Source organism: Canis aureus, chromosome 9 (assembly GCF_053574225.1).
Source record: "Canis aureus isolate CA01 chromosome 9, VMU_Caureus_v.1.0, whole genome shotgun sequence".
In the NCBI taxonomy this organism is placed as follows: Eukaryota; Metazoa; Chordata; class Mammalia; order Carnivora; family Canidae; genus Canis; species Canis aureus.
In genome coordinates, this window is record NC_135619.1 from 27,597,314 (window position 1) to 27,621,305 (window position 23,992).

At 34.8% G+C, this 23,992-nt stretch overlaps 1 protein-coding gene and 1 long non-coding RNA gene across 7 annotated transcripts in view; one reads left to right on the forward strand and one right to left on the reverse strand.

The window, feature by feature from the left end:
* The window catches only part of MDGA2 (MAM domain containing glycosylphosphatidylinositol anchor 2), a 786,794-nt gene that overhangs the window by 436,173 nt on the left and 326,629 nt on the right, over nucleotides 1-23,992 (reverse strand). For all 3 annotated transcript variants that reach the window (XR_013386160.1, XR_013386159.1, XM_077909189.1), the window contains exon 2: nucleotides 15,137-15,276. Coding sequence is in view for 1 of the 3 variants with exons in the window: in XM_077909189.1 (XP_077765315.1) it covers nucleotides 15,137-15,276 (140 nt within the window). In the remaining 2 variants the exon portion in view is untranslated. The remainder of the gene's footprint in view (nucleotides 1-15,136; nucleotides 15,277-23,992) is intronic.
* LOC144320530 (uncharacterized) overlaps nucleotides 14,813-23,992 on the forward strand; it is a 29,293-nt gene continuing 20,113 nt past the window's right edge. For 2 of the 4 annotated variants that reach the window (XR_013386163.1, XR_013386161.1), the window contains exons 1-3: nucleotides 14,813-14,928; nucleotides 15,092-15,167; nucleotides 16,298-16,462. This is a non-coding gene — a long non-coding RNA (uncharacterized LOC144320530). The remainder of the gene's footprint in view (nucleotides 14,929-15,091; nucleotides 15,168-16,297; nucleotides 16,463-23,992) is intronic. The other 2 variants (XR_013386162.1, XR_013386164.1) reach the window with 2 other exon arrangements.

The following is a 23,992-nucleotide window of genomic DNA, read 5'->3' on the forward strand; positions in this document are numbered from 1 at the left end:
CTCTACTATGTATCATTGGGAAAGACTAAACACTTGCAGACTATGTTCCCCAGAATCTCACTGGTTTTAACCAATGAATTAGGAGTAGCATGGAACCCGAAGACAGAAAAATGAAAGCCAAGTATATGTCTCCCACTTCTCAGCCTCTGCTATCCTGATGTAACTCATTTCCTACATTAAATTTATTCGGTTCTAAACTCAGAGTTTTAAATAATCAGAATGGTTTCTGTTTTCCTTGTGCAACCCATGTGACCATGGACACACACATAGAGATTCATTATAAAATCATATAAACCAGTAGAAATTCTGGTTTGTACCTTTTTGGTAAATTATACTAGACAGTCACATTAAGTAGTCAAGAGCCAAGTATGTGGCTCATGGTGGCAATCAAAGAATAGTCAGAGAGAATCAAAATCTCAAGTAGGGGGATCCCTGGGTGGCTCAGCAGTTTGGCACCTGCCTTTGGCTCAGGGCGCAATCCTGGAGTCCCGGGATCGAGTCCCGCATCAGGCTCCTGGTGTGGAGCCTGCTTCTCCCTCCTCCTGTGTCTCTGCCTCTCTCTCTCTCTCTCTCTATATATATATATATATATACATATATATATATATATATATATCTTTTAAAAAAATCTCAAGTAGACGAAAGACTGTAAGGGCAGACTTAGATTATGTGTATGTCTAATAACAAACTAAATGAAGTTTTTAGTTTAATCTGTAAGCATATTATATCACTAGAGAGCTAGTCTAAAATGTTTGGCAATATTCAGACTGATAAACATGGTATTAGAGGATATGATCACAATATTGGGACATTTACCACTTTGATTAATTAACATATTGGCCAAGGAAGTTAACTGGCCTCCAGGCAGGGGATTCAAAGATATGTGAGAAAAAAAAATCTCTAGATCACCCATCTTACTTCATGCATCCAGATTCCCTGCACTTATGAAGTATGTAACTCTATCCTTGGACTTTCTGTTTAGACCCCAATGAACAACAGAGGCTATATTCCTCAAAAGCTACTAGGAGTGCCTGAGTGTCTTAGTAGGTTAATCATCCAACTCTCTATTTCAGCTCAGGTCATGATTCCAGGATTATGAGATGGAGCCCCACAATGGGCTCCATGCTGGGCATAGAGCCTGCTTGCTTATTCTCTCCCCCTCCCTCTGCTTGCCCTCTAAAAGAAAAGCTTCTAGCAAAATTAACTCTGACTAGTTGGGAAAATGAAGTTGAACCTGTCTTAGCATACACTTTTTCAAACTCTGTTCTACTTTCTATTGATACTGATTTTTCCCTTTTTCTACTGAAAACTAGGATCTATCATCTTTATATTATTTAAATATAGGGTTACAACTCTGTAGTTTGGTTTTCAGCAACAAATTCCAAGCAATGAATTGAATTTCTGTCTTATACTTTGTGAGTTTGCTCCAGTCATGTGAGATCCCATTGTTGCACTGTAACATCTGTAATTAAATATGTATACCATTGTCAAAAGTGGCATGGAGTGTTTAACCTTAGAATCTTCTCCTACTGAAGGACTTTAATAGTTTCATATTATTGAGTCCCATTTTCCAAGTGTCTTTAAATTCTTGCTGGCTAGTAAAATAAGAACACATGTTAAGTCTTCAAGACCACCAAGAGAATGTTTAATGCATTCCTGCAGGTATTGAGGTATATGGTTTCCAACGGTGCCTACACAAATGAATCTGAAGGTTTCCTTAAATGCCTAATACTAAGAGGTAAATGGCATAGGTACAGGCAAAAAAAACCTTAGTATTTTTTAAATGAGAACAGAATTAATTGAAATATTGAATTAGCCCAAAGTGATAATGCCTGCCACATTCACTCATTTGATAACTAGTTGAGATCCTCTATGTGTAAAGCTTTTATGTTTAATGTCCCATACATTTTATTCTCCACAACAGGACATTTTTAGGGATTGAACGAGAATAACACTAGTAAGTGTATCAGCACAGTAGCCATAAAATAGCACCATCTCAGGCAAATCATAACATAGGTTCGCTATAAGATGATAGAAAATGAGAATGCAAGACTCCGTCCTTCATTTCTAGGAGTTGACTAAGTAATATAGGAAATAGAAAAACAATACACTTATTCTATTTTATTATATTTATAATCCTTTTCATTTTTCAAGATATTTTAAAAGTCTTCCCTTGTGTGATTTTATTTGATACAGTAAGAAGCTTACTGTATCATTACTATCGTCATCATTCTATACATGATGAAAATAAGTGAAAGAGGGGTTAAATAAATTACTCTCATTCGTAGGGCTAGAAAGTGGAGAAAGTGGCATTCAAAACCATGCAGTTTGCGTTTGGAGCCTAAAATCTCATTCACTTCCCGAAGCAGCATCCTATGATGCATTCATTATGGTAAGAAATGGCTGGGTATTCTGGGGCCACATAGAAATGGCATTTAAGCAAGTTTCTTAGACCAAGTGAGGCTTTCAGGAAGAGGTGACAAATAAGTCATTTATTCAATTAGTCAATAGCAAGGGGTGCAGACAAGTGGAAGGCACAACACATATAAAATCTGTAGGCAAAACACTGCAGCTTTCTTCAAGATCAATGGTATGCAGCAATCATTATATAGATAATGTGCCCTTTAAAGGCAGCCCCAAACATGCCCAGTGAAGGTATGAACTATTTAAGTTAAAAGAACATATGTCATGAGTTGAATCGTGTGCCCCAAAAAGATATGCTGAAGTCTTAACAACCAGTAACTCGAATGTAACGCTATTTGTAATAGGGTTGTTGCAGAGGTAATTAGTTCAGATGAGGTCATACTAGAGTGTTGGGTCTGTAACTCAATATGACTAGTTTCTTTATTCAAAGACAGACACACACGATGACAGTGGCATGGACTGGAATGACACAGGTGAAAGACAAGAGCACCAAGGATTGATGGCCACCACCCAAAGCTAGAAGAGGCAAGGAAGGATTCTATGCAGAATCTCAGAGGGAGGTATGGCCTGGCTGACACTTTGATTTTAGAATTCTAACCTTCAAAACTGTGAGAGAATAAATTTCTGTTGTTTTAAGCCATCCAGTTTGTGGTACTTTGTTATGGCAGCCTTAGAAACCTAAAGATATACAATCATGCAATTCAGGCACTTGTACCATTTTGGAATTAGGGACTGTTTAGGCTCATATTACGCATTTAGCTGATGTAGAATTTATAGATCTCATAAAATGTGTTTACATGCATTTTATATAATAACAACATGCAGAGATCCTGTGCTATTTCAGAAAACTCCTTCCAAAATGATTGGCCATAATCTATCTTCTTGATGGCACTGTGAAAAGTTATTTAAAATGGTCAGTTCTAATTATACATGGTGTCAATGCAAATGATCACTTAGATTTGACACTATGCTGCAGACCTGGATGACTAAAAGTTAATCTTAAAAAATACAGACACTCAACAGAAAAAGTACTAATTAACTAAGGATTTTGCTCTGCTCAAGCTTATCCAACATCATTTAATGATTTCTGCCAAAGGCAAGTAAGAAAACAAGAAGGTGCCAGGTTGTATGGGATAATGTTTCCTTGTGTACCATGAGGAGCAGAAAAAGGTAGAAATCAATGTTTGCTGATGGGAAAAGATAAAACTGTCAGGAAAATAAATGTTATTTTTAGGTTTTTGTTAAGACTTTGGCACCAAGAGAAAATAAAAATAAAAGATTAATAATTCCTAAAAAAAGAATTGATTGAGTCATTCCTAATAACTGTTTTCTCATTTTTCAGTCCTGGAAATACACATATTTTACAAGCACTTTCCTTGTGTAGTTTCAGTTAACTTTTTCAGATCACAGAAAGGTTTTTATTCTTTATTGATTTTTTGGAAGCATCTCTGAGCATTTCAGGAAAAACACTGATGAGCCTAATTCAGAATAAATATGTCATGTTTACAACCAGCAGTGATATAGATTATTAATTACCAGTGACAGGTTATTCTTTAGCATAGAAGTAGATAGGGGGTGTTTTCTATTATTTTATTGAAATTATTAAACTTAAATTTGAAACCTGTACATTTTATTTATTTTTTTTTAATTTCTTATTTATTTATGATAGTCACAGAGAGAGAGAGAGAGGCAGAGACATAGGCAGAGGGAGAAGCAGGCTCCATGCACCAGGAGCCTGATGTGGGATTCGATCCCAGGTCTCCAGGATCGCGCCCTGGGCCAAAGGCAGGCGCCAAACCACTGTGCCACCCAGGGATCCCTGAAACCTGTACATTTTAAAGTCAATTTAAGGAATGCTCCATTAGATTGGAGTTTGAAAATTTAAGTAAATCCAATTCTCTTAATTGGTATCATTAATGTCCTAGCCATAAGTGCAGAGAATAAATTTCACTCAATAGGATCACACATAGACAGCTACTATATTTGTTTACATGCTACCTTTTTTTTTTTTTTATGATAGTCACACAGAGAGAGAGAGAGAGAGAGAGAGAGAGGCAGAGACACAGGCAGAGGGAGAAGCAGGCTCCATGCACCGGGAGCCCGACGTGGGATTCGATCCCGGGTCTCCAGGATCGCGCCCTGGGCCAAAGGCAGGCGCCAAACCGCTGCGCCACCCAAGGATCCCACATGCTACCTTTTGAAAATAGTAGGGGTCAGATATAACTATAAATGATTATTTACAACATGTTGAACATGCCCAAATGACTCATACTTTGTAGATTTATCTTTATCTGTACATATATGTCAACACATATATGTAGTGAGTATGTGTGTGTAGATATACATACATATGTATATAATTAATATAGACCCAAAAATAGATAAATTAGTTATTGCACCATGAAAAAATTTCACTTCAGATTATATAAGGTTTGTGAATTTAGATTTGTTGAGAGTTCAATAACTACTAGGAAAAAAGATTGTAAAATCTGAGGGGAAAAAAATACTACTGTGAGATATCTACCATTTGGAGACCACCCCAGCTAAATAAGACTATCTGAAAACATTCCAATAGGAGTGTTATTCTAATAATAAACATATAAAATCCAATTCATCAATGTCCATGTAATTATTCAGAACTTCTACAGTAAAAGAACTGCAACTGTTTACCTTAAAATGATACATTTCAACTATGAACAACCGAACCAACAGATTCTCAATTATATGTTAATAGGTAGTATTGAGTTCCTTCTATCTCCTGGAAGTGCCCTGATAATTTAAAAATACTTATTTTATGTCAATGACATAAATATAACAATAAAATAACAATTATGACTTTATCACTACTACTTATATTTTCATTAAATATGTAGATTTCAAAAGAAGATATCCAATTTCAAACTTCTATATGATTTATACACCTAAAATTTTGACTCTGTTTTGAGATCCATTTTCTGATCTCTCTGAAGATCAAATTTTGACCATGAGAGGTAAAGCTGTCATAACCAAACAAGTCCTCAGTCTGCATTTATAGTCAATCACCATCACATGAAATTCCTTATGCAGGGACTTGCAAATTTTCACTGCTTAGATTTAATTCAAGTAAAAGATACATTTTTTTAAAGATTAGGAGAATAAATTATGAAGATATAGTCTATACCCATGCTAATTATATTAATTAAAGTCTTAAGAAATAAAAGTAAAATTTGACTGAACATCCTACCTTTGCTAATGACTTGTGGCTTTCTTTTGCAAGTCTTCAGGGAAAGTGCAATAATTCTGAATCACAATTAAGCAAATAAAGTTAGCAGCAAAGAAGAATCTAGGGTTAGATAGTAAATGCATTTCTCATTAGGTTTGAGTCCAGGAAATGTGTATTGTCTGTAGAATTGCCCCGGGGAGAAAGAAAGTCTGAGATAAGCGATTACAAAGAGTTTATTTTTGCAATTAATTCTGGGTAAACAAAGTAAACAGAATTCTGGAATTGTGAATAGTGGCACAGAGGAGGAAGAAAAAACATACAACAAACTGCTGTGTTAGTCTTTGCTGAGAGTGACTGGGGCTCCATTCTACCATGACCCTCTGAGGAGCCATGTAGAATGTGTCACAGAACTGCCTGACCAAGGAGGAACATATCAATTGAATCCTACTCCCTATTGACTGAAGAGCTGCTTTTCAAAGAGGACTAATACTCTGCTGTAGAAAGTTTAGTCTTGTTCCGGAATTTAAAGTTGTGAGCTGTGACCTCTTCTTACGACTTAAAGAATCCACAAAGCATACTCATCCAAAACAAAATCTGCTAGAATGTAGGATTGTCTGAACAGCAAGGCAGTTTACACCACAACCTGGACTTGCTGCAGAGCCCTATCTTGCTCTGAAACTGGTAACTTTTGGAAATATTGTTCCAAGTCACTGTTTTGGATAACTTTAAAAGTAATATATGGAGACTCTAAAATCCAAACAAGCCCACCATATGCTGTGCCTCTTTCTTAGTGGTACGGCTGTGAGAAGCAATAACTTTTTTATAACTTTAGATGGAATGATCCTAGCATGCGTCATTGGACTACAAAAATCTTAACCAATTTGACAGATCAGTAAAATCTGGGATGCTTTATTTCTCACCCTCTGGCATGTTTCAATCTTACTAAGGCATCCAAAGTACTTGTTACTTCCTTTTTAGGTCAAAATGACATGACGTGGTCAATATAATGTTCTGTAGATTACCAAGACAGTCAGGTTCCCTGTGCACTATAACGTCACATAGAGTGAGAGAGTTAATCTTGACCCAGGGCAGAGATATGAATTGCTGTCCATCCCACATAAAAGCAAACTTTACAATCTTCTTGTTGAGAAATGAAAAGCATCTATTTGTCAGATGACTAGCTGCATACCAGCTCATTTGCTCCAATGAAGACACGACATCTGGCATAGCAGCAGTGTTTTGATTCTTTACCATAGTCCATCATCATCTGCCATAATCTGCCTGGCTCTTTAGGTACCTTGTAAGTGAAAGAAATCAGAATATGATAGAGACTACTGCTCCTTCCTTGTCAAAGCTTGGATGGCAGTACCTATGCTCTGAAGTTTCTTCTGAGATGCAGAATATTTTGGTTTGGGAGGGGCAATTTTATAGGATTCCACTGGGTCCTTCCTACCATAATGACTCTGACTTACTCCACAGATCAGGTAATCAATGTGGGGATCCTGCCAGATGTTAAATATGTTCCTCCCAATTATGCATTTGGGAGTCTTGAGAAATAACCATAAACGCACTTCTCTGGGCCAGGACTCCATTTATCATCTGGCTTCTGAAGCCTCTACTCTATGTGGGTATTACAAATCCACTGATTTCAGTGCCAGCTCAATCTCTGTACTTTGAAAAGCCCTCAGGAAGTCTTGATATTTCTCTTTCTCCAATGTAAATTACTATGACAAATGGCCACAAATCCCTTTAAGGAAGTATTTAGATACTATTTTTGGTGTAAGCTTGTAGTAATATGTGTAGATCTTTCCTCAAAGAAACCTGGCTTCTCTTTCAAACAATGAGTGTTGGCTCTGTGAGTTAACTTAGATTTGGAAACTGAATGAGTGATTGTGATTTTTTTTTTTATTACACTGGAAAATATCAACCTCCTCATCTCCTTTTTGTCTGTTTATGAGTCAAGTACCACTCTAGTCAGCTACCCCTATTTTACCCCTAAAGCCACCATAATCTATCATTCATCACAAAGCCCTGTAGATAAAGGCATCTGGTTGCTACTCCAACCTTGCTGCTCATTACACTTTTTATATCTACATTGAGTCTGTTGGTGAAGTGTACCACCCAACCTCTGCCACTCTAGAATCCTATTATTCTGCTAATTTTTGAGATCCTACTTGTATGGCAGCATCCCCTACTGCAACCTTGGTCTCCCATGGACTGTCACCCCTGAGCTTCTCAAAGATGCCAGTGCTCATCTGACCAGGGCATTTCTCATAGTAACAGGAGCATTCCTTGGGAACTCTAAAACAAATCTCATATAATAAATCTATGCTAACATTCTCCTCGAGCTTTCATTAAGTATATTAACTAACACTTTTTTAGTAACCATCTAGAACGTATGATAAATGTTTCTTATATGTATAAAGACTGTCCATGGAATTAAACAAAAGATGAATTCTGAAATAACTGTAAACAGACTCAGATGTCTTAAGGAGCAAAAATGACTATTTGTAATGTAATCCTCATGTAATGACTATTTTCATTAAATTTTTTCATTAAATTTTTTAAAAAATTATTGGTTACTGCTAATATACTGGGAATAAAAGGTATCAGCAGTTTTAGAAAGTATTGAACCAAAAAAGATTTCCCACATTCTGTATAAAAATCAGTGTCAACAAAACTATTTGAAGGTATGACTTCAACGATCAAAAAGACTATAAGTGCTTCCTCCTAAATGAGCTATGGTGAGTACATTTAGTCATGTAACCATGAACTTGATGAAGATGTAGATCGCCAGGAGAAAATAAGAGGTGTGTGTATATGTGTAGGACAGACTGTGAAGGTGGGTGGTTATTAATAATGGAATTTGTGATTATTTTTGAATACGATAAATCCTTAAGCCTTTCCTATAACCTATCCAAAGATTCACTGAAAAAATATTAGTTGTTTTAATTGGAGAGTCTCTTACATGATGTAGCAGATAGATCCAGTCTAGATAGATTTATTATAGATGAAAATAGTAAATTGTATTGAATTCCATAAACCATGAGAAGGAATAAGTGTAATATTTGATGATTTCTGATTAGGTAACAAGTTCCAATTCTGCCCATTTCACTGGACATAAATAAAAAAAATCTAATACATCAATTTTTCATGTGCATCCATTACTATTATTGTAAGAAATTTAACAGACTGAATTAGAAAAAATATACAGAAACATGAAACATCATGTACAAAATATTTGCAAAGTATACCACACAGATGGTAGTAATGGTTTTGAATGAAAGAACCTGTTACCAAGGTTTGCTAAGATTGTCATTATGGTAAGTTTATCACTTTAAAATATGCATACAAAATTAACAAGGATAAAAACACCAAAGCTCAGCAGAGTCTTGATAGTCAAGAATTATATATATATATATATATATATATATATATATATATATATATGTATGTATGTATAAAACAATCAAATGACTGAATATTACCCCTTTTTGAAATTGAGAAATGGTCTTATCCTTATTACTTTTAATCTAAAAAATTAACAATCCCTAAAGATGAACTGTAACAAACTAGTAGACAATTTTAATGCTTCTTAGGTTAACATTTTGGATATACATAATTACTTTTTAAAGAATCATTTTCAAAAATATTTTAGTGATGAAAAATAATATTCAAATGAAATCTTACCCAGAAAGCCAACATACAAGACATATAAATGCAGAGCTATTTTGGTTAGATGCATATTTTCTTCTCTGTTTTGTTTTGTTTTTAAAAAGAGAAAGAAAGCCTCCCAACTATGCATACCCATGTTTGTTATTAAAACAAATTCAAAGACCTTCATATTATACTGATTATAATAAAACTATCTTCCTTTTTGAGAAGTCTGAAATAGTGTCCTACTGAAAAGTTCTTTGTAAAATTTTCCATACTTTCTACCACATGGTTTCATAGCAAGATAAATGAAATGTAATTAAAATTTCAACATTTATTTGGGTGGGGGGTTATGAAAAGCTCATTTTCAACATCAAGGAGAAGAGAAAAACATTTGAGGCCAAGCAAGGAAATACTGAAAACAACAACAAAGGAGTAACTTGTTTTCCTATATAGCAAAATATAAAATAAAGTTATAGAAATTAAAATAGCATGGTATGGTATAAGAAGGAATAACTAGAATGAAAGAACAACACAATTTTGTAAATGATAAAAATAGAGTTTTTAAGAACTTTTAAAAATGTTTTAATATTTAACATTAAACATTATATAATGTTAAAATGTTTTTAAAAGTTCTCATCACAAGAAAAAAAAATTATAACCACATTTGGGGACCAATGTTAACTAGACTTAACTGTGGTCATTTCTCAATGTTTACAAATACCAAATCATTACATCGTATACCTGATACTAGTATAATGTCATAGGTCAATTATACCTCGATTTTTTAAAAAAGTGAATAAAAACAGCACCTTAAAGCTGTAAAATGGAATGCTGACTACCCTGTCAGGATCAGAACAGAGGGAAGAAGAAGGAGAGAGAACACTAGACTAATATTCATATTATGGACAATATGTTTCCTAATGATTAAATTATCAAGTATATAGCAACTATATAAACTGTTATTGGAAAAAAGCATAAAATGTAAGATACATGGATATGAAAGAGATCTACTAAAGTAGGTACAAAATTTAGAAATTAAAGTTGAAAAATCATAATGATTCATCTTTTAAAAACAAAATCTCTGGTTAAAGTAATATAAACAATATTAAAAGACCAATATATCCTCATAGATAAAATTTGGAACATATTTTGCAGATACTGAATTTATCCTTATAGTACCTAGAAAGTCCCCACAGTTCCTCAAGAAGTCAAGCAGCCAACCGGGAGAAGCAGGCTCCATGCAGGCTCCATGCAGGGAGCCTGACCTAGGACTCAATTCGGGGTCTCCAGAATCATACCCTGGGCTGAAGGCGGTGCCTAAACTCCTGAGCCACCTGGAATGCCCTAAATTTCATTTTATTTTTTAATTTAATTTTATTTTTTTAGTATTTTTATTTATTTCTTCATGAGAGACACGGAGAGAGGGAGAGAAGCAGAGACACAGGCAGAGGGAGAAGCAGGCTCCATGCAAGGAGTCCGATATGGATTAGATCCTGGGACTCCAGGATCAGGCCCTGGGCCTAAGGCAGGCACTAAATGGCTGAGCCACCTAGGGATCCTGGCTAAATTTCATTTTAAAGAAGAAAACTATCCTATAATGATGCTGTCATATGTATAATAAAGATGTGCATAAACACATTCATATTCCAGAAGTGTTCACTGAATTATTATTTGTAATAGTAAATATCTGTAAGTAATTCAATTTTGAACAAAAGAGCAGCAATTACATATACCTATTGCACACGTACAGAGTACAATTTAGCCCTTGTGAGGATAATGCTACTATCTAAGTCAGTGGCTCTCAAATTTTAGTGTACATTAGAATCACCTGAAGGGCTTGTGACAACAGATTGCTGGCCCAAACACATGAGTTCCTGATGTGATGGGCATAAGGACTTTTATTTCCAACAAGTTGTCTCCAAGGATCACACATTGAGAACCAGTAGGCTGGATCCATACTTGGTGATTTGGACAAATAGCAAAGTGAAATATTCTAGTCACAGAATAATAAATAATACTCTTCATTATCTAATTTAAAAAATTAAAATAAAATATAATCATATATAATCATATTTATAGAAATGCACTGAACAAGGACTACAAGACATTACATCAAACTATTTAATATTAACCTCTGGGAGGTGGGTGGGAGAGTAATGGGGAACATTCAGGTTAAATATCTCATTGCTTAAATCATTTACAAGAGAATTATATTCACAATTCATTCGGTGTTGAAGTGGTAATATTGAGGAAGAAGAGAAGGAAAGAAAGTAGAGGGAGAAAGGGAGGGGGGAAAAGAAACAAAGGATGAGAAAGAGAATGGGTAACTGAATCCTGAAATTATGGGCATGGAGAGGTACTATTAGGTTGGTAGGTATAATAACAAATCTTGGGATCCCTGGGTGGCACAGCGGTTTGGCGCCTGCCTTTGGCCCAGGGCGCGATCCTGTAGACCTGGGATCGAGTCCCACGTCGGGGTCCCGGTGCATGGAGCCTGCTTCTCCCTCTGCCTGTGTCTCTGCCCCTCTCTCTCTGTGTGACTATCATAAATAAATAAAAATTTTAAAAAAAAAAAGTTTAAAAAAAAATAACAAATCTTTACCTCCTTTCTTTCTTATCTCTCCATCTATCTTTATAATAAACCCTCATTAAATGAAGTAGTCTGAACATAGTTGCAGTCTTTGCAAGCTAAAACAAAAGATAATTTTAACAGAGATGTAAAGGCTCTAAAGAGTATTAAAAATCAGTATTTTATTTCAATACAAAAATACTGAAATTTATTTAAATGCATCTAATTTAAAGTAGAATGCTAAGAACCATTTTTTTCAATCTACTTATTTTATTTTCATACTTGCACATTCTATTCTAAACCTTAGAGTCTAGGTATAAGTTACTTAGAAATAATAAAATGCCAACATATGTTTTATTATGTGTCAATACAATGCTCATTACATGCTAAGTACATATGTATATGTACGTATATACAAAATACATGCCCCTATATATTTACAATATACATTTAACCCTCAAAAGGAGTCTATGATCTAGGCATGATGATTACCTTTTATATAGATAAGAAAACTGAGGCAGAGAGAGCAGAGAGGTTGGGGACCTTTCCCAGAGTCACACTAGTAGGCCCAGTGCTTCCAGGTTTATATCCAGGCAGTCTGGTTCCAGTGCCACACTATGAACTACTGCATCGTAACTTCTAATTTCCCTTGGAGACAATAATATCTTCAGGCCATTACACATAGCCAGATGATGTATTTCTGAAGAAAAATGTTTTAAATCTAGAAAAAAAAATGCTGCCTTTGAATCCTTCTAGAAGTGGAGACCTTTAATTATTGTTGCCACAGGAATAGGCAACAAACTGAGAAATCTCCTGAAGAGTGCAGTGAGGAGCTTCTCTCTCCCACTGCATCCCCAACTATGATCAAATCCAGGTTAGACAAGGCAGCAAGAAAGGCATTCCAGCTTCATGATATCAGCCAAGAAAACCCATCCTCAGGACCAGCTGCCACCTGCATGCCCTTTAGTGTTTGGCCAGGATGCCAGGCCCAGCTGTTCTGTCAGATTTCTTTATACAGTTTGTTGACAAAGAAGAGGCCCAGTTAATTTCTCAAACAGGCAATATAAACTGAAACTGATTCACCTGTAAATACCTGAATTACTTCTAGGAATGAAGAAATAACAATACTGAAATAAATTTTACTTAGCATCAGAACACACTGAAATGGTTCCAGCAATGGAATTGCTTAGAAAAAAATAAATAGGGCAATAATCTACTCCTTTGTATTATTTTAATTAATTAATTAATTAATTAATTAAATTGATTTATATTTATTTATGAGAGACACACAGAGAGGCAGAGACACAGACAGAGGGAGAAGCAGGCTCCATGCAGGAAGCCCAATGTGGGACTCGATCCTGGGATCAGGATTACGCCCTGAGCTGAAGGTGGACGTTCAATCGCTGAGCCACCCAGGCATCCCTATTCCTTTGTTTTAGAATTATTTTGAGTTGGCCAGACATCAGAGATTACATTCCAGATAATGAATCATCACAGAGAAAATGTATGGAGAAAATAAGAAATTCCTAATATTAAGGGAACATAAGGATGGAGATGAGGGAGAGCAGGGGCAACCTTAAAATAGATAAAAAGTGGTATTTTAAAGTAAAATTTGTAGTTTAGAAGACGCTGAATTTGGCACATTCAGTGCAGGAATAACAGAAGCATTAATGGGTTTTCTCTTGACATAAACTGCCTCTCATATGGCAGTCTGTGGCTTCATTTAGGTTTGTTTGGACAATCCTTTTTTGATCTTGGAATTTTTGCACTATGTATATGAATTGAAAAATTATAATAAAATCTTAACAACACTAAATTTTTTCTTTGAGATAATATTCTTGAGTTAATGCTATCACTTTTTTTTAATTTAAGTAAAATCATTTTCACTGGACTCCATTGTTTCCTGTATAAATGTTAAAATAAAAATGCTTTACATATCAACTCATCTATATCAAATTTTAATAACTATTGTTTCTGTCCTTATATGTTTAGCTTTACAATCATTTTTTCTACATAATCTAATCATAATAGGTCAAATTTTATAGAACTCAATTTTGTTAAAATAATTTTATTCTTTAAGCAATTTTTAGTTAAAAGCAAATGGTATAATTTGCAATCTCAGCCACTGTGAATTTTAATTTTTAATATTATTATATATTACTTTTTACCAACAGTGTAAAGTTTTATTAGATATATTTTACCCTTTTAGTTGTAGTCATAGTCTTATCTATCAATCTATTGCTTCATTCTGTGAAGTCCAGATGTTTGTTTTTATTTGTTGCTCTGTCAAAATGGTAAGGTCAAACATCTTTGAGTATCAGAGTTAAGGGTGGTAAGAGCAAAACACAAGATTAAAATAATGAGTTCATAAAATCTCTATATTGCTCTTTATTTTCTTCTATGTAGTGGTGTTAGCTGGATTTTTTTTCTTCCTGCAACACTAATATTTAAAATATGTAATTTCTCTACCAATTGAGACCTCTTTTCCATCGTAGTGTTTGTGTTGATTATCTGTGTATATTTTGAACTACTCAGGTTAAATATATAACAATAAGAATTGCCAATTAATGACTAAGATATCCTGAATATTCTGTACTACATCGGAATTAAATTTTTACATAATGAATACACAGACTATATTACCTTCTGCCTAACCCTTTCTTTCACTCCTACAAACTTTTACTTTGCTTATTATTTATCATTTTAGTGCTCTTTGAAAGTCTCAATTTCTGTTCCTGCTACTAACGTAGCTTATGAAAGCTGTAGTAGATGACTCTGAAAGCCTGAATGCATACACTTGCAAACATTTATTTTTCAAAGTTTTCTGTGAATATAATGACTAGGAGTAAGGAAAGTACATGTGACCTCATGCACCACATTCTTCAGAACAAATGCTTCCTTGGCTGCAATTATGTCATCATGAAATCATGCTCCACATTCTAAAATAAACTCATTGCCATATGAATTGTTATCTTACTGAGATATTTTTGTAGTTGTCTTTTAACAGCTTCCTTAGAAGTGTCTCCCAAATTTCTCACAATACCAAAACAAAAATTTCTTTCTTCATCTTATCCAAGTGAGTAGATCAAGCATGAATGTTCAGATATCACCACCCTTATCCTGCATTGCACACACACAATTACTTGAATTTCTCTCTCTCTCTCTCTCTCTCTCACACACACACACACACACACACACGATTAGCTAAATCTTCTAAAATATACATTTCTGATTTCAAGAAAGGTCAAAAAGAGTTTCCCTTAATGACACGGTTCGGGACTCACCTGTGGACGTGGATGTCCTGTGACCAGACAGGTCAGTTCTAGGGTTTCTCCTTCCCGTATGGTATAGACCCTTTCCGAGTAGCGCTCCTCCTCAATGTTACAGGCCAATCCTGAATGCACGATACGAACCGTTGGGGGAGCTGTCGAGTCAGGAAGAAGAGAGACAAGATACATTAAAAAAATAAGTCAATCGTCCTTCCATGAATCACCCTGGTTGTAAGAGCAATTCTTATTAGACTTTACCACAGTCAGATCCATCAGTCTTAACACTTTGAGCAACCCCCCGGGATTAAAGATATTGCTGTACAGAAAGCTTCAAATTTATCTAACAGTCACCAGTGCAATCTGAAAATGGCAAAGGGGAAGAGGATGGTGGGAGAAAACTGGTAACTTAGGAAATCATCATCATTATAAGACTACACGATAAAATCTGACTGCTAAAATGTGACAGGTCTTTTTATTTCTGAAACCCAAAATTTAATATAGTAAAGGATGCTGTCCAAAATCTAGGTAGTGCAAACTCAAAAGATTATTAGAAAGGAAAAAGGAATTTGAATGAAAGATATTGGCAGTTTTCCATTCATTTAATAAGTCTCATGATGCAAATAGGGAGCTAACAAATGAGAAGATTTGGTTATAGTAGGAATTGAAGCCAACTTAGTTTTCAATATTTATAGGCTCCTGTGTTGCTATGAGCAAAAGATGATCATTGAATTAAGCCACTGAAGAAGGCAATAAATCATTAATGCCCAAGTATAAAATTGTGATTGGAGAGATTTAGTTTTCATGAAGTTGTCTAAATTCCTAAGTATAATTCTCCTTTTTTAATACCACAAAGGCCAATAAAACTTGACGAGCATTCAGTGATTTACATGTCATTGGAAATCCACTATATGAAAACTCTTTTGGTCAGGAGTAACAATTAGATAATAGGATATGCTTCCTGTCACCCAAGGGATGACTGTCAGTTATTAGCTTCAAAGTGGATATCATCCCATTTGTGAATTCAGCAATTTTGTTTGTAAAAAATACATTTGGGAGTGGAGAATAAAGGATTATTTTAATTAAAGGCTAGTGGAAAGGTTAGATCTACAAGTAAAGGACAATAATCTCTAGAATTTCCTATAGCAATCTTAACCTAAACATCATTTTTGTCAGCAGAGGCCATGGTTGCTTAAAAATTAATGAGAACACACTTGGAATTTTTTGTTTAACATTAAAAGGATCATGAATGTTGCAGAATTTGGATAAACTTGGTGATTCTATGGAGGAAATAAAATGAATATAAAGTCCAGGCTATGGGAAAACTGGAAAAATCTGCATCCTGTAAGTAATACAAAAGAAAGTTTCCAATATCTAATGCTTTGTTTTATGCAGCCAAATGTATAGAACACTCATAGCACTTAACAACTGAAAAGAACAGATTTTATTATCCTTCTCAATTTCAAGCAGAAATGAAGTGCAGAAAATCCTATTTATAGATAATAAAACAACTGGGTATTTCAAGATTTTCTTGGATATCCAAGCAGAGTTCTGTTCTTCAACTTTCAAATTCAGGATCCCATTCTCCAATGCTCCATAGCAAATGATGGAAAAATTTCCAGAAGAAGAATAAGAGGAGGATTTAGTAGTTTTTACATTCAGTACGCACATAAAGCTCCCCCGAAACTTGCTTAAAATACAGATTTCAGTGGCATGGCCAGAAATATATATATACAGAAAAACCCAGGGATCTGCATTTTTGCCAAACACCAAAATGATAACAATACCAGTGCTTAGACCAGAATACTAGGAATAATTTTCTAAATCTTGTAAGTATTTGTTGACTAAAGAAAATACTCCAAGGGGTAAAATATACTTTTCCTTTTAATATTTTCAAGTAACTAAACTTCATGTTATGCATTATTTTACTGGTTTGAAAAATTAAATGATGCTCAAACAAATCAAATGTTTTGTTTGGTCTATAAAACTTACTTATCAAATAAATTTTTACCATGTCTTTGGACTCTGTCTAGACACTAATAATTTGTTTAGTTTTATGACTTTAGAAATCCTTATCTGCAATGTTTTTCTGAGCATTCTGATATATTTCACACAATGTTTCCTATAAATCATTGCCTACAGTAATCAAATTTAAACTTCAATTTAGATAAGTAATACTAGAGAGCTACTTATTTTTAAACATCTATCATACAAACTGTATACATATTATAGAGGTTAACAAACTGATGACAATCAAAACATCTGCAAAATATAAATAGATAATACAGATTCATTACTTTGAAATATGCCAAATTTAGCTTCATAAGTGATAGCACATGTTTACTAATGCTTCTAATTATAGAGTATCATGACACACATTTTTTCCAGATAAATTTACATGTTATCTTTGCTTTAATTTCAAATCAATGAATAGTATTGTTATTTTTAAGATACATCTTTCCAAAGTATCATTATGCAAATAAGTAGCTTTATTTAAACCATTTAAATTATACAGGAAGCACATTGTGTTCATTTAGAAGGGTTAATTTTCAGCTATTTTCTTCTATATTTTAACACATTCTTGGAAAGAGAATCGCCTATATATTGTAATCATTAAGAACCTACCATCTCTCTTATGGGAGGATGGAATATTCTGCCAAATTTTAGGAGTAGAAGATACATTTTTCCTAGTATGCATTTAAGTATGTGCTGAGTACTTTTCGCTGCTCAATGATAAGGTGAATATTTTGGAAACTTCCAAAGACTCCTTTGGTGTGCAGAAAGCTCAACTGAAAAGGTCTTAGCTCATCCAGGTCAACGCTCTTATTTCCAAATTGAGAACATCAAGTGACCTGCTCACAGGCCTGTAGCTAGTTGTGGCCTAAATGAGAGCAGAACCAGTGGTCCTTTGTTCTTTTGCACTACTTCTTGCTATTAAAACAATGTCTGACATAGTTAGATTAGGATTCTAAATAACTCCTAAACTAGACATTCAATAGACTAGGAGAATAAAAAAAAAAAAAAAAAAAGACTGAGAAACTGTTTATGATGTCATTGGAGCACCATAAGTAGATGAGCAATATAAATATCATAATTGCTGCAAACAACCAATGTAACATTGTTTCAATTCACCATCCTGCCTCCAGTCCCAGACAAACCCACAAAATCTCACAACTGCCAAAATATTTTCTAATTCCTATTTTCATCATGTCCTCTTCCTGCCTAAGGATTCCTGATGTCTCTCTATGACACTTCCCAGAGGTCTAATGCTTCTAGGTGCTCTGTAAAGGTCCTCAAACTGACTATAGAACCCAAATCCTACTTTTCTGTAACATCAGCCCAACATCAGTGGGAAAGTAAAAAGCAATGAGATTTCAAGCCTTTGATCTCATATACAGACTTCCAAACATATATTTTTTGAGCAATTACTATACATAAGACATGAGAGCCTTTACTCACAATATTCTCCCATCTAGAATTCCCAGACTGATATTTAGATCAATGCTCCTGACACTTTCTTGGATTATTTAGCAATGATTCTCTTTTCTTGTCTTCCGGAGATAGGTACTGTCCAGTTATTCTCCTTTTTCTTAACGCTCTAACTGTATATTAAGCACATCATTGCCAGGATGAGCACCCCTTTAGGCATCTGCTTCATATCACATGATTCAGAGCACAGACTAGGTTTATATTTAATAATTTAATTTAATAATTAATTTGTAATCTATATTTTAGTAAATATCACTATAATGACACCAACATCCTATTTTAGGAAACATATCAACTATTACATACTGAATTTACTTACTCTAAATATAAATGCAATTTCCAGTACTATAACCGAAGCAAGTAATCTTTTATCCTCTGCTTTGTTGAAAAAAGCCTCAATTCATCATCCTGCAATTGGACTAAGGGTTATGATCCCCTTTGCCCTATAGATTCAGCAATGAATTAAAATGTTAAAATATTGCATGAGACTCATATTCATCCACATTTGTTTGAAGTAAACCAAATCCCATTACATAAAATCTTTCTTAACACTAATCACATCAACTCCCTTAATTCGAGTGAATTGGCTTTGGGTTCAAAAGGTCAGCCTAAAAGGGCAAAAGAGAGATATTCTTTTACCTTGTTAGTGTATACTTTCGAAAGTTAAACCAAATTCTCTCTGTATTCTGTCAGAGAAAGAACACAAATAAATAAATTATTCTCCAATGGCAACAACCAGGAGCACTTGTAGGCTTTCATTCTCATACACAGACTTTCAAGCATATATTTACTGAACAACTATAGATAAGGCCTGAGGCTATGTTGTGGGGCTATAAAAATTAATGCTTTGAGCTGTACCTTTTAGCAGCTTACAGCCTATTGGGTCTATACAATTTCTAAGGAAGGAAAAAAGGAGGAAGGAAGGAAGGAAGGAAGGAAGGAAGGAAGGAAGGAAGGAAGGAAGGAAGATTGAAGTTGAATGGGGTATGTACTTAACAGAACGAAGTGAAGAGTAGTGTAAGAGGACAAAACAGAAGATGCCTAAATCTGCCTGGAGGGTTCTAACTTGTTTCACGGAGTCAATGACATGTAACATAGGACTGGAAAGATACATGTGGTTGGAAACAAAGGGGAAGGGCATTCCAGAGAGAGGAAGCAGTGTGTTCAAAGGCACGGCACGTCTGTAAGAGACTGCCTGCAGTGTTTAGGAAATAACTACATTAAAATGTGGTCCATGTAGTTTATAACTTACTCTGAATTTTGACACTGGCGCCACTCTCTCAAGTTGCCATTATGTCTCCAGACATAGCAGAGATGCTGCATAGCTCTGGGAATGGAAATGAGGGCAGAGACCTACTTTAGAGGTTTTGTAAGACAGGAATTGAAGGTTAACAGAAGTGGGGTGAAGGAAGAGGAGTTAAGATGACACTGAAGTTTATACCTCAGTTAACTAGGTGAAAGATGATTTTTTAAAAAGATTTATTCATTTTTTGAGAGAGAGAGAGAGATCAGGGGAGAGGAGCAGGAGAGGGAATCACAGGCAGACTCCACACTGAGCACAGAGTCCAACGCAGGGCTCGATCTCACAACCCTGAGACCATGACCTGAGCCGAAACCAAGAGTCAGATGCCTATCTGACTGCACTACCTAGATGCCCGAAAAGATCATGTTTTTAAGAGAAAAATGTTCTCTTGAGCACCTGGCTGACTCGTTGGTAGAATATGCAACTCTTGATCTCAGGGTCATGTGTTTGAGCCCCATGTTGAGCTCAGACCCCACTTAAAAAGAAAGAAAAAGAAAGAAAGAAAATGCTCTCTTGATCACTACGGACTCCACATTATTCTCAAGTGGGTGATTTTGAGATGAGGAATTCTGAGTCCAAATCAGGGTGAGCTTTTTTGAAAGATAACACTTTTTCAGGCAGCAGGCACTGTTCCTGAAGGATACACTGTTAATAGCCAGTAAATAGGTTTGGTATTAGGAGTTTCCTCTCATCTAAGAACCCCAAGTAAGAGCTTTGTACTTTGATAAATCCCTCAAATCCTTGATGCAACAACTCTCTGGGAATTCAAGTTGCCAATATAATCTTGACACTCTTCAACACCAGGTCAAGACAGCTTATTTTTGACATAGGTCACAGATCTCCTGGGATAGGCAGTGTAGAGAGAGGGATGCTCACTGTCAGAAGACATCAGTGAACCACTCTGCACAAGCATCCTTCACACTTTCTGTCAAGAGACAGAAACCCAGAGACACAGAGACAGAGAGACACAGGGGATGTCTCACACCTTACTGCTTTCATGCGGCAAGAAATAATACAGTTGACACTGTTACTAACACCATTCTCTCAGCAAGTATTCGGTTATGCTTTTAAAGTGAACATAACAATAACCAAATTTCTTTCCATTCTTCTATTGATTTAAGTGATTACCTGCTTTCATAAAACACTTCTCAGTTTTCTGCAATATCTTACATTTAGCTAATGAACATTGCCAATAATTGGACTCTTCTGCTTATTTCACAATCTCCAATATAGTACATTTGAATACTAATTCTAAAAATAAAAACATGATGTTTTCCTTTCTTATTTTGTCTTTCCTACCCGAGTTACTAGTTTAAGGTACTGGATAAGTCTTCTCCTCCCACCTTTTTTCACAAAGATCTCCCAATTCAACTTTTAAATTAAATATTGTGTCTATAGGCATAGTCCATAATTATTCTTCTTCTTGTTTATAACCCTTTGTTTAATATCCTTCTCCTTAGGCTCATTATATTACATATTCTGATATCACAAACACAGATAGGGAAGAAGAAAGTAGGAAGAGCTGAGAGAGGAGGTGAAGATGCTGATGATAAGCTGATTATTAGCCGAAAAATCAGTTCTGGACACAAAAATTTAGAGTTTCTAAATAATAGTGGGTGGTTGACAAGAGAATACTAGAAATCTCTAAAACAGAGAATGTAGAATGAGAAATTAAGAGGATAATGATAGAAACATGAGTAGCATGAATTCTTAATAAAGGCGATAGAAAAAGACTTATGTTTCTAAAGTCACAGAAATAGAAGGAAAACAAAGAAAAAGCAGGGCTTTAACAGTTACATAAAGAGAAGCTGAAGCATGGTGAACTGTCCAAAATTGTCACAACAAAGTTGTAAATTAGGAAGATCACAGGCAAAAGGTCATTGCCTATGACAGCTAGGATGGCGTCTGTGAATTTTGAGTGAGATATGGTGGTAGAGTAGTGGAGCAAAAGACAAATGAGATAATAAGGTTTGATTGAGAAGGAGAAAAGTCTTAGTAGGTCATCAAGTGTGGGGAAAAAAGCAAAACTGCTATTGAGTTTTACCTATGTGTAAAATAGAATGGCAAATATAAAATGGAATACTTTAACAATATTATACCACCATCTCAGTATCACAAAGACAATTTACAGTGTAAGAATAAAACCATAATGTTTGTATTTCCCACAGGCCCAATTTTTGCAATATTATTTTCTACTGTCGTTCATCGTTATTTTAAAATTAACTTCCCTAAAATTCCATCTTTTTTTTTCTTTTCCTTCCTTTTTTTTCCTGTTTCCTCTTGTACAGGTTTAGCTTTGCCAACTTTTGTACCACATATGCAGAAATCTCTTGCAAAACTATCGAATCCCTTCTATAAAAATACAATCAAGGTTAATTGCCCCAGCATATAAATATGCTTACATGAACCCATATTTTAAATATAGAGATAAAACAACAGCATTTTTTTTCCTCCCACTGCAGCCTCCTCTTGTCTTTCCTTTACAGTTTAGTGATCAGAAATAACGGTACACTCTGTAAGCCATCCTTCTGCACCTGCTTTGCAATCCTCAGACCACAGCAGCTTGGATTCTGTCTTTTGCTTGTATTTATAAAAGAATAAGGCAGGAAAAGAGGAGATGGTAAAGTGCTATTTTTTTGTCATTATTTTGATCTTTTGTGTCTCCTTCAATCTTAATTTATCTGCCTTTGCTTCCATGAAATTGTAAAGATCTTAGGAAATTATACTCTTACTCTACATTTCAAAACAATATAAACTTATTACATCCCACTAATATACTTACCACACTTATGAATATAAACACACATCCAAACATGCACATAAACAGAATGTTCAATTTGTATGTATATTCTAATAGTCCTCAAAAAATAGTTAAAATCCTTCTGTCATTGTCATTTAAGTAACCCCAAATAGGGCAATATTTTGATACAAAAACAACATACAGATTATTTTTACTCAGCTTTTAGCTCAAGAAAATAAATAATTTACCTTTTAGCTCATTTGAGTTGTCTGATTCATCAGTTACTTTTAATTAGCTTCTATTTCAGCATCAATGTGAACTTATTTCCCTACCTCTTTCCCCTCAACCCTGATATTTGGTTAACACAATAGTCCCATATTATTAGAGAGAAATAATTTTTCACATTTAATTTGATGACCTATAAAATAAAAGTACTAAGATCCTATTGATTATGCTGGATTTACTCAAAAGAAAATCATATCTAGGCACGCCTGAGTGGCTCAGCTGGTTAAGCAGCTGACTTTGGCTCGGGTCATGGTCTCAGGATCCTGGACTCAGCCCCATGTCAGGCTCCATGATCAGTGGAGAGTCTGCTGAAGATTCACCCTTTCTCTGTCTCTCTCCCTTTGCACCTCCCCCACTCATGCATACATGCTCTCTCTTTCTCTCTGAAATAAATAAATAAAATCTTTTTAAAAGATATCACATCTATCTCATATGATTTTGGTAACAGACTCTTAATATTTTGAAAAGTTTTGAATATTTGCATCATTTCTTCAGTGCATGTTGAGTAGCATTGTTATAAATTAATTGAACTTCCCTGAGAGACACTCCAAAGCCCAAGGTAAGAAAATTAAACCTTGAAGCCTTTAGTTTTAGAAAGGAGCTATTAATGTTTTCTAAATAACAGGTGTTGATATTTTTAGGTTAATGTTAGCCAGGAATTTAAAGCAGTTTGAATTAAAAATTTAAACTTATCTGTTTATATGCAATAGATACTATTTAAGATGGAAGAAAGTTTGTCATCAAAAGAAAATAACCTTCAATAACAATGTAATTATGTATATGAAATAGCTCTGAAAAACACAGATGCAAAAGTCCTCAACAAAATATTAGCAAAACAAATCCAACAATGTATTAAAAAAATGTTCACCACAATTAAGTGGGATTTATTCCAGGGATGCAAAAGTGGTACAATATTCACAAATCAGTCAGTGTGATCTATCACATAAAAAAGAAAATGGTTAAAAAACCATATGCTTATCTCAATATATACAGAAAAAAAATTGCCAAAGTACAACATCCATTCATAATAAAGACCATCTACAAAGTAGGTTGAAAA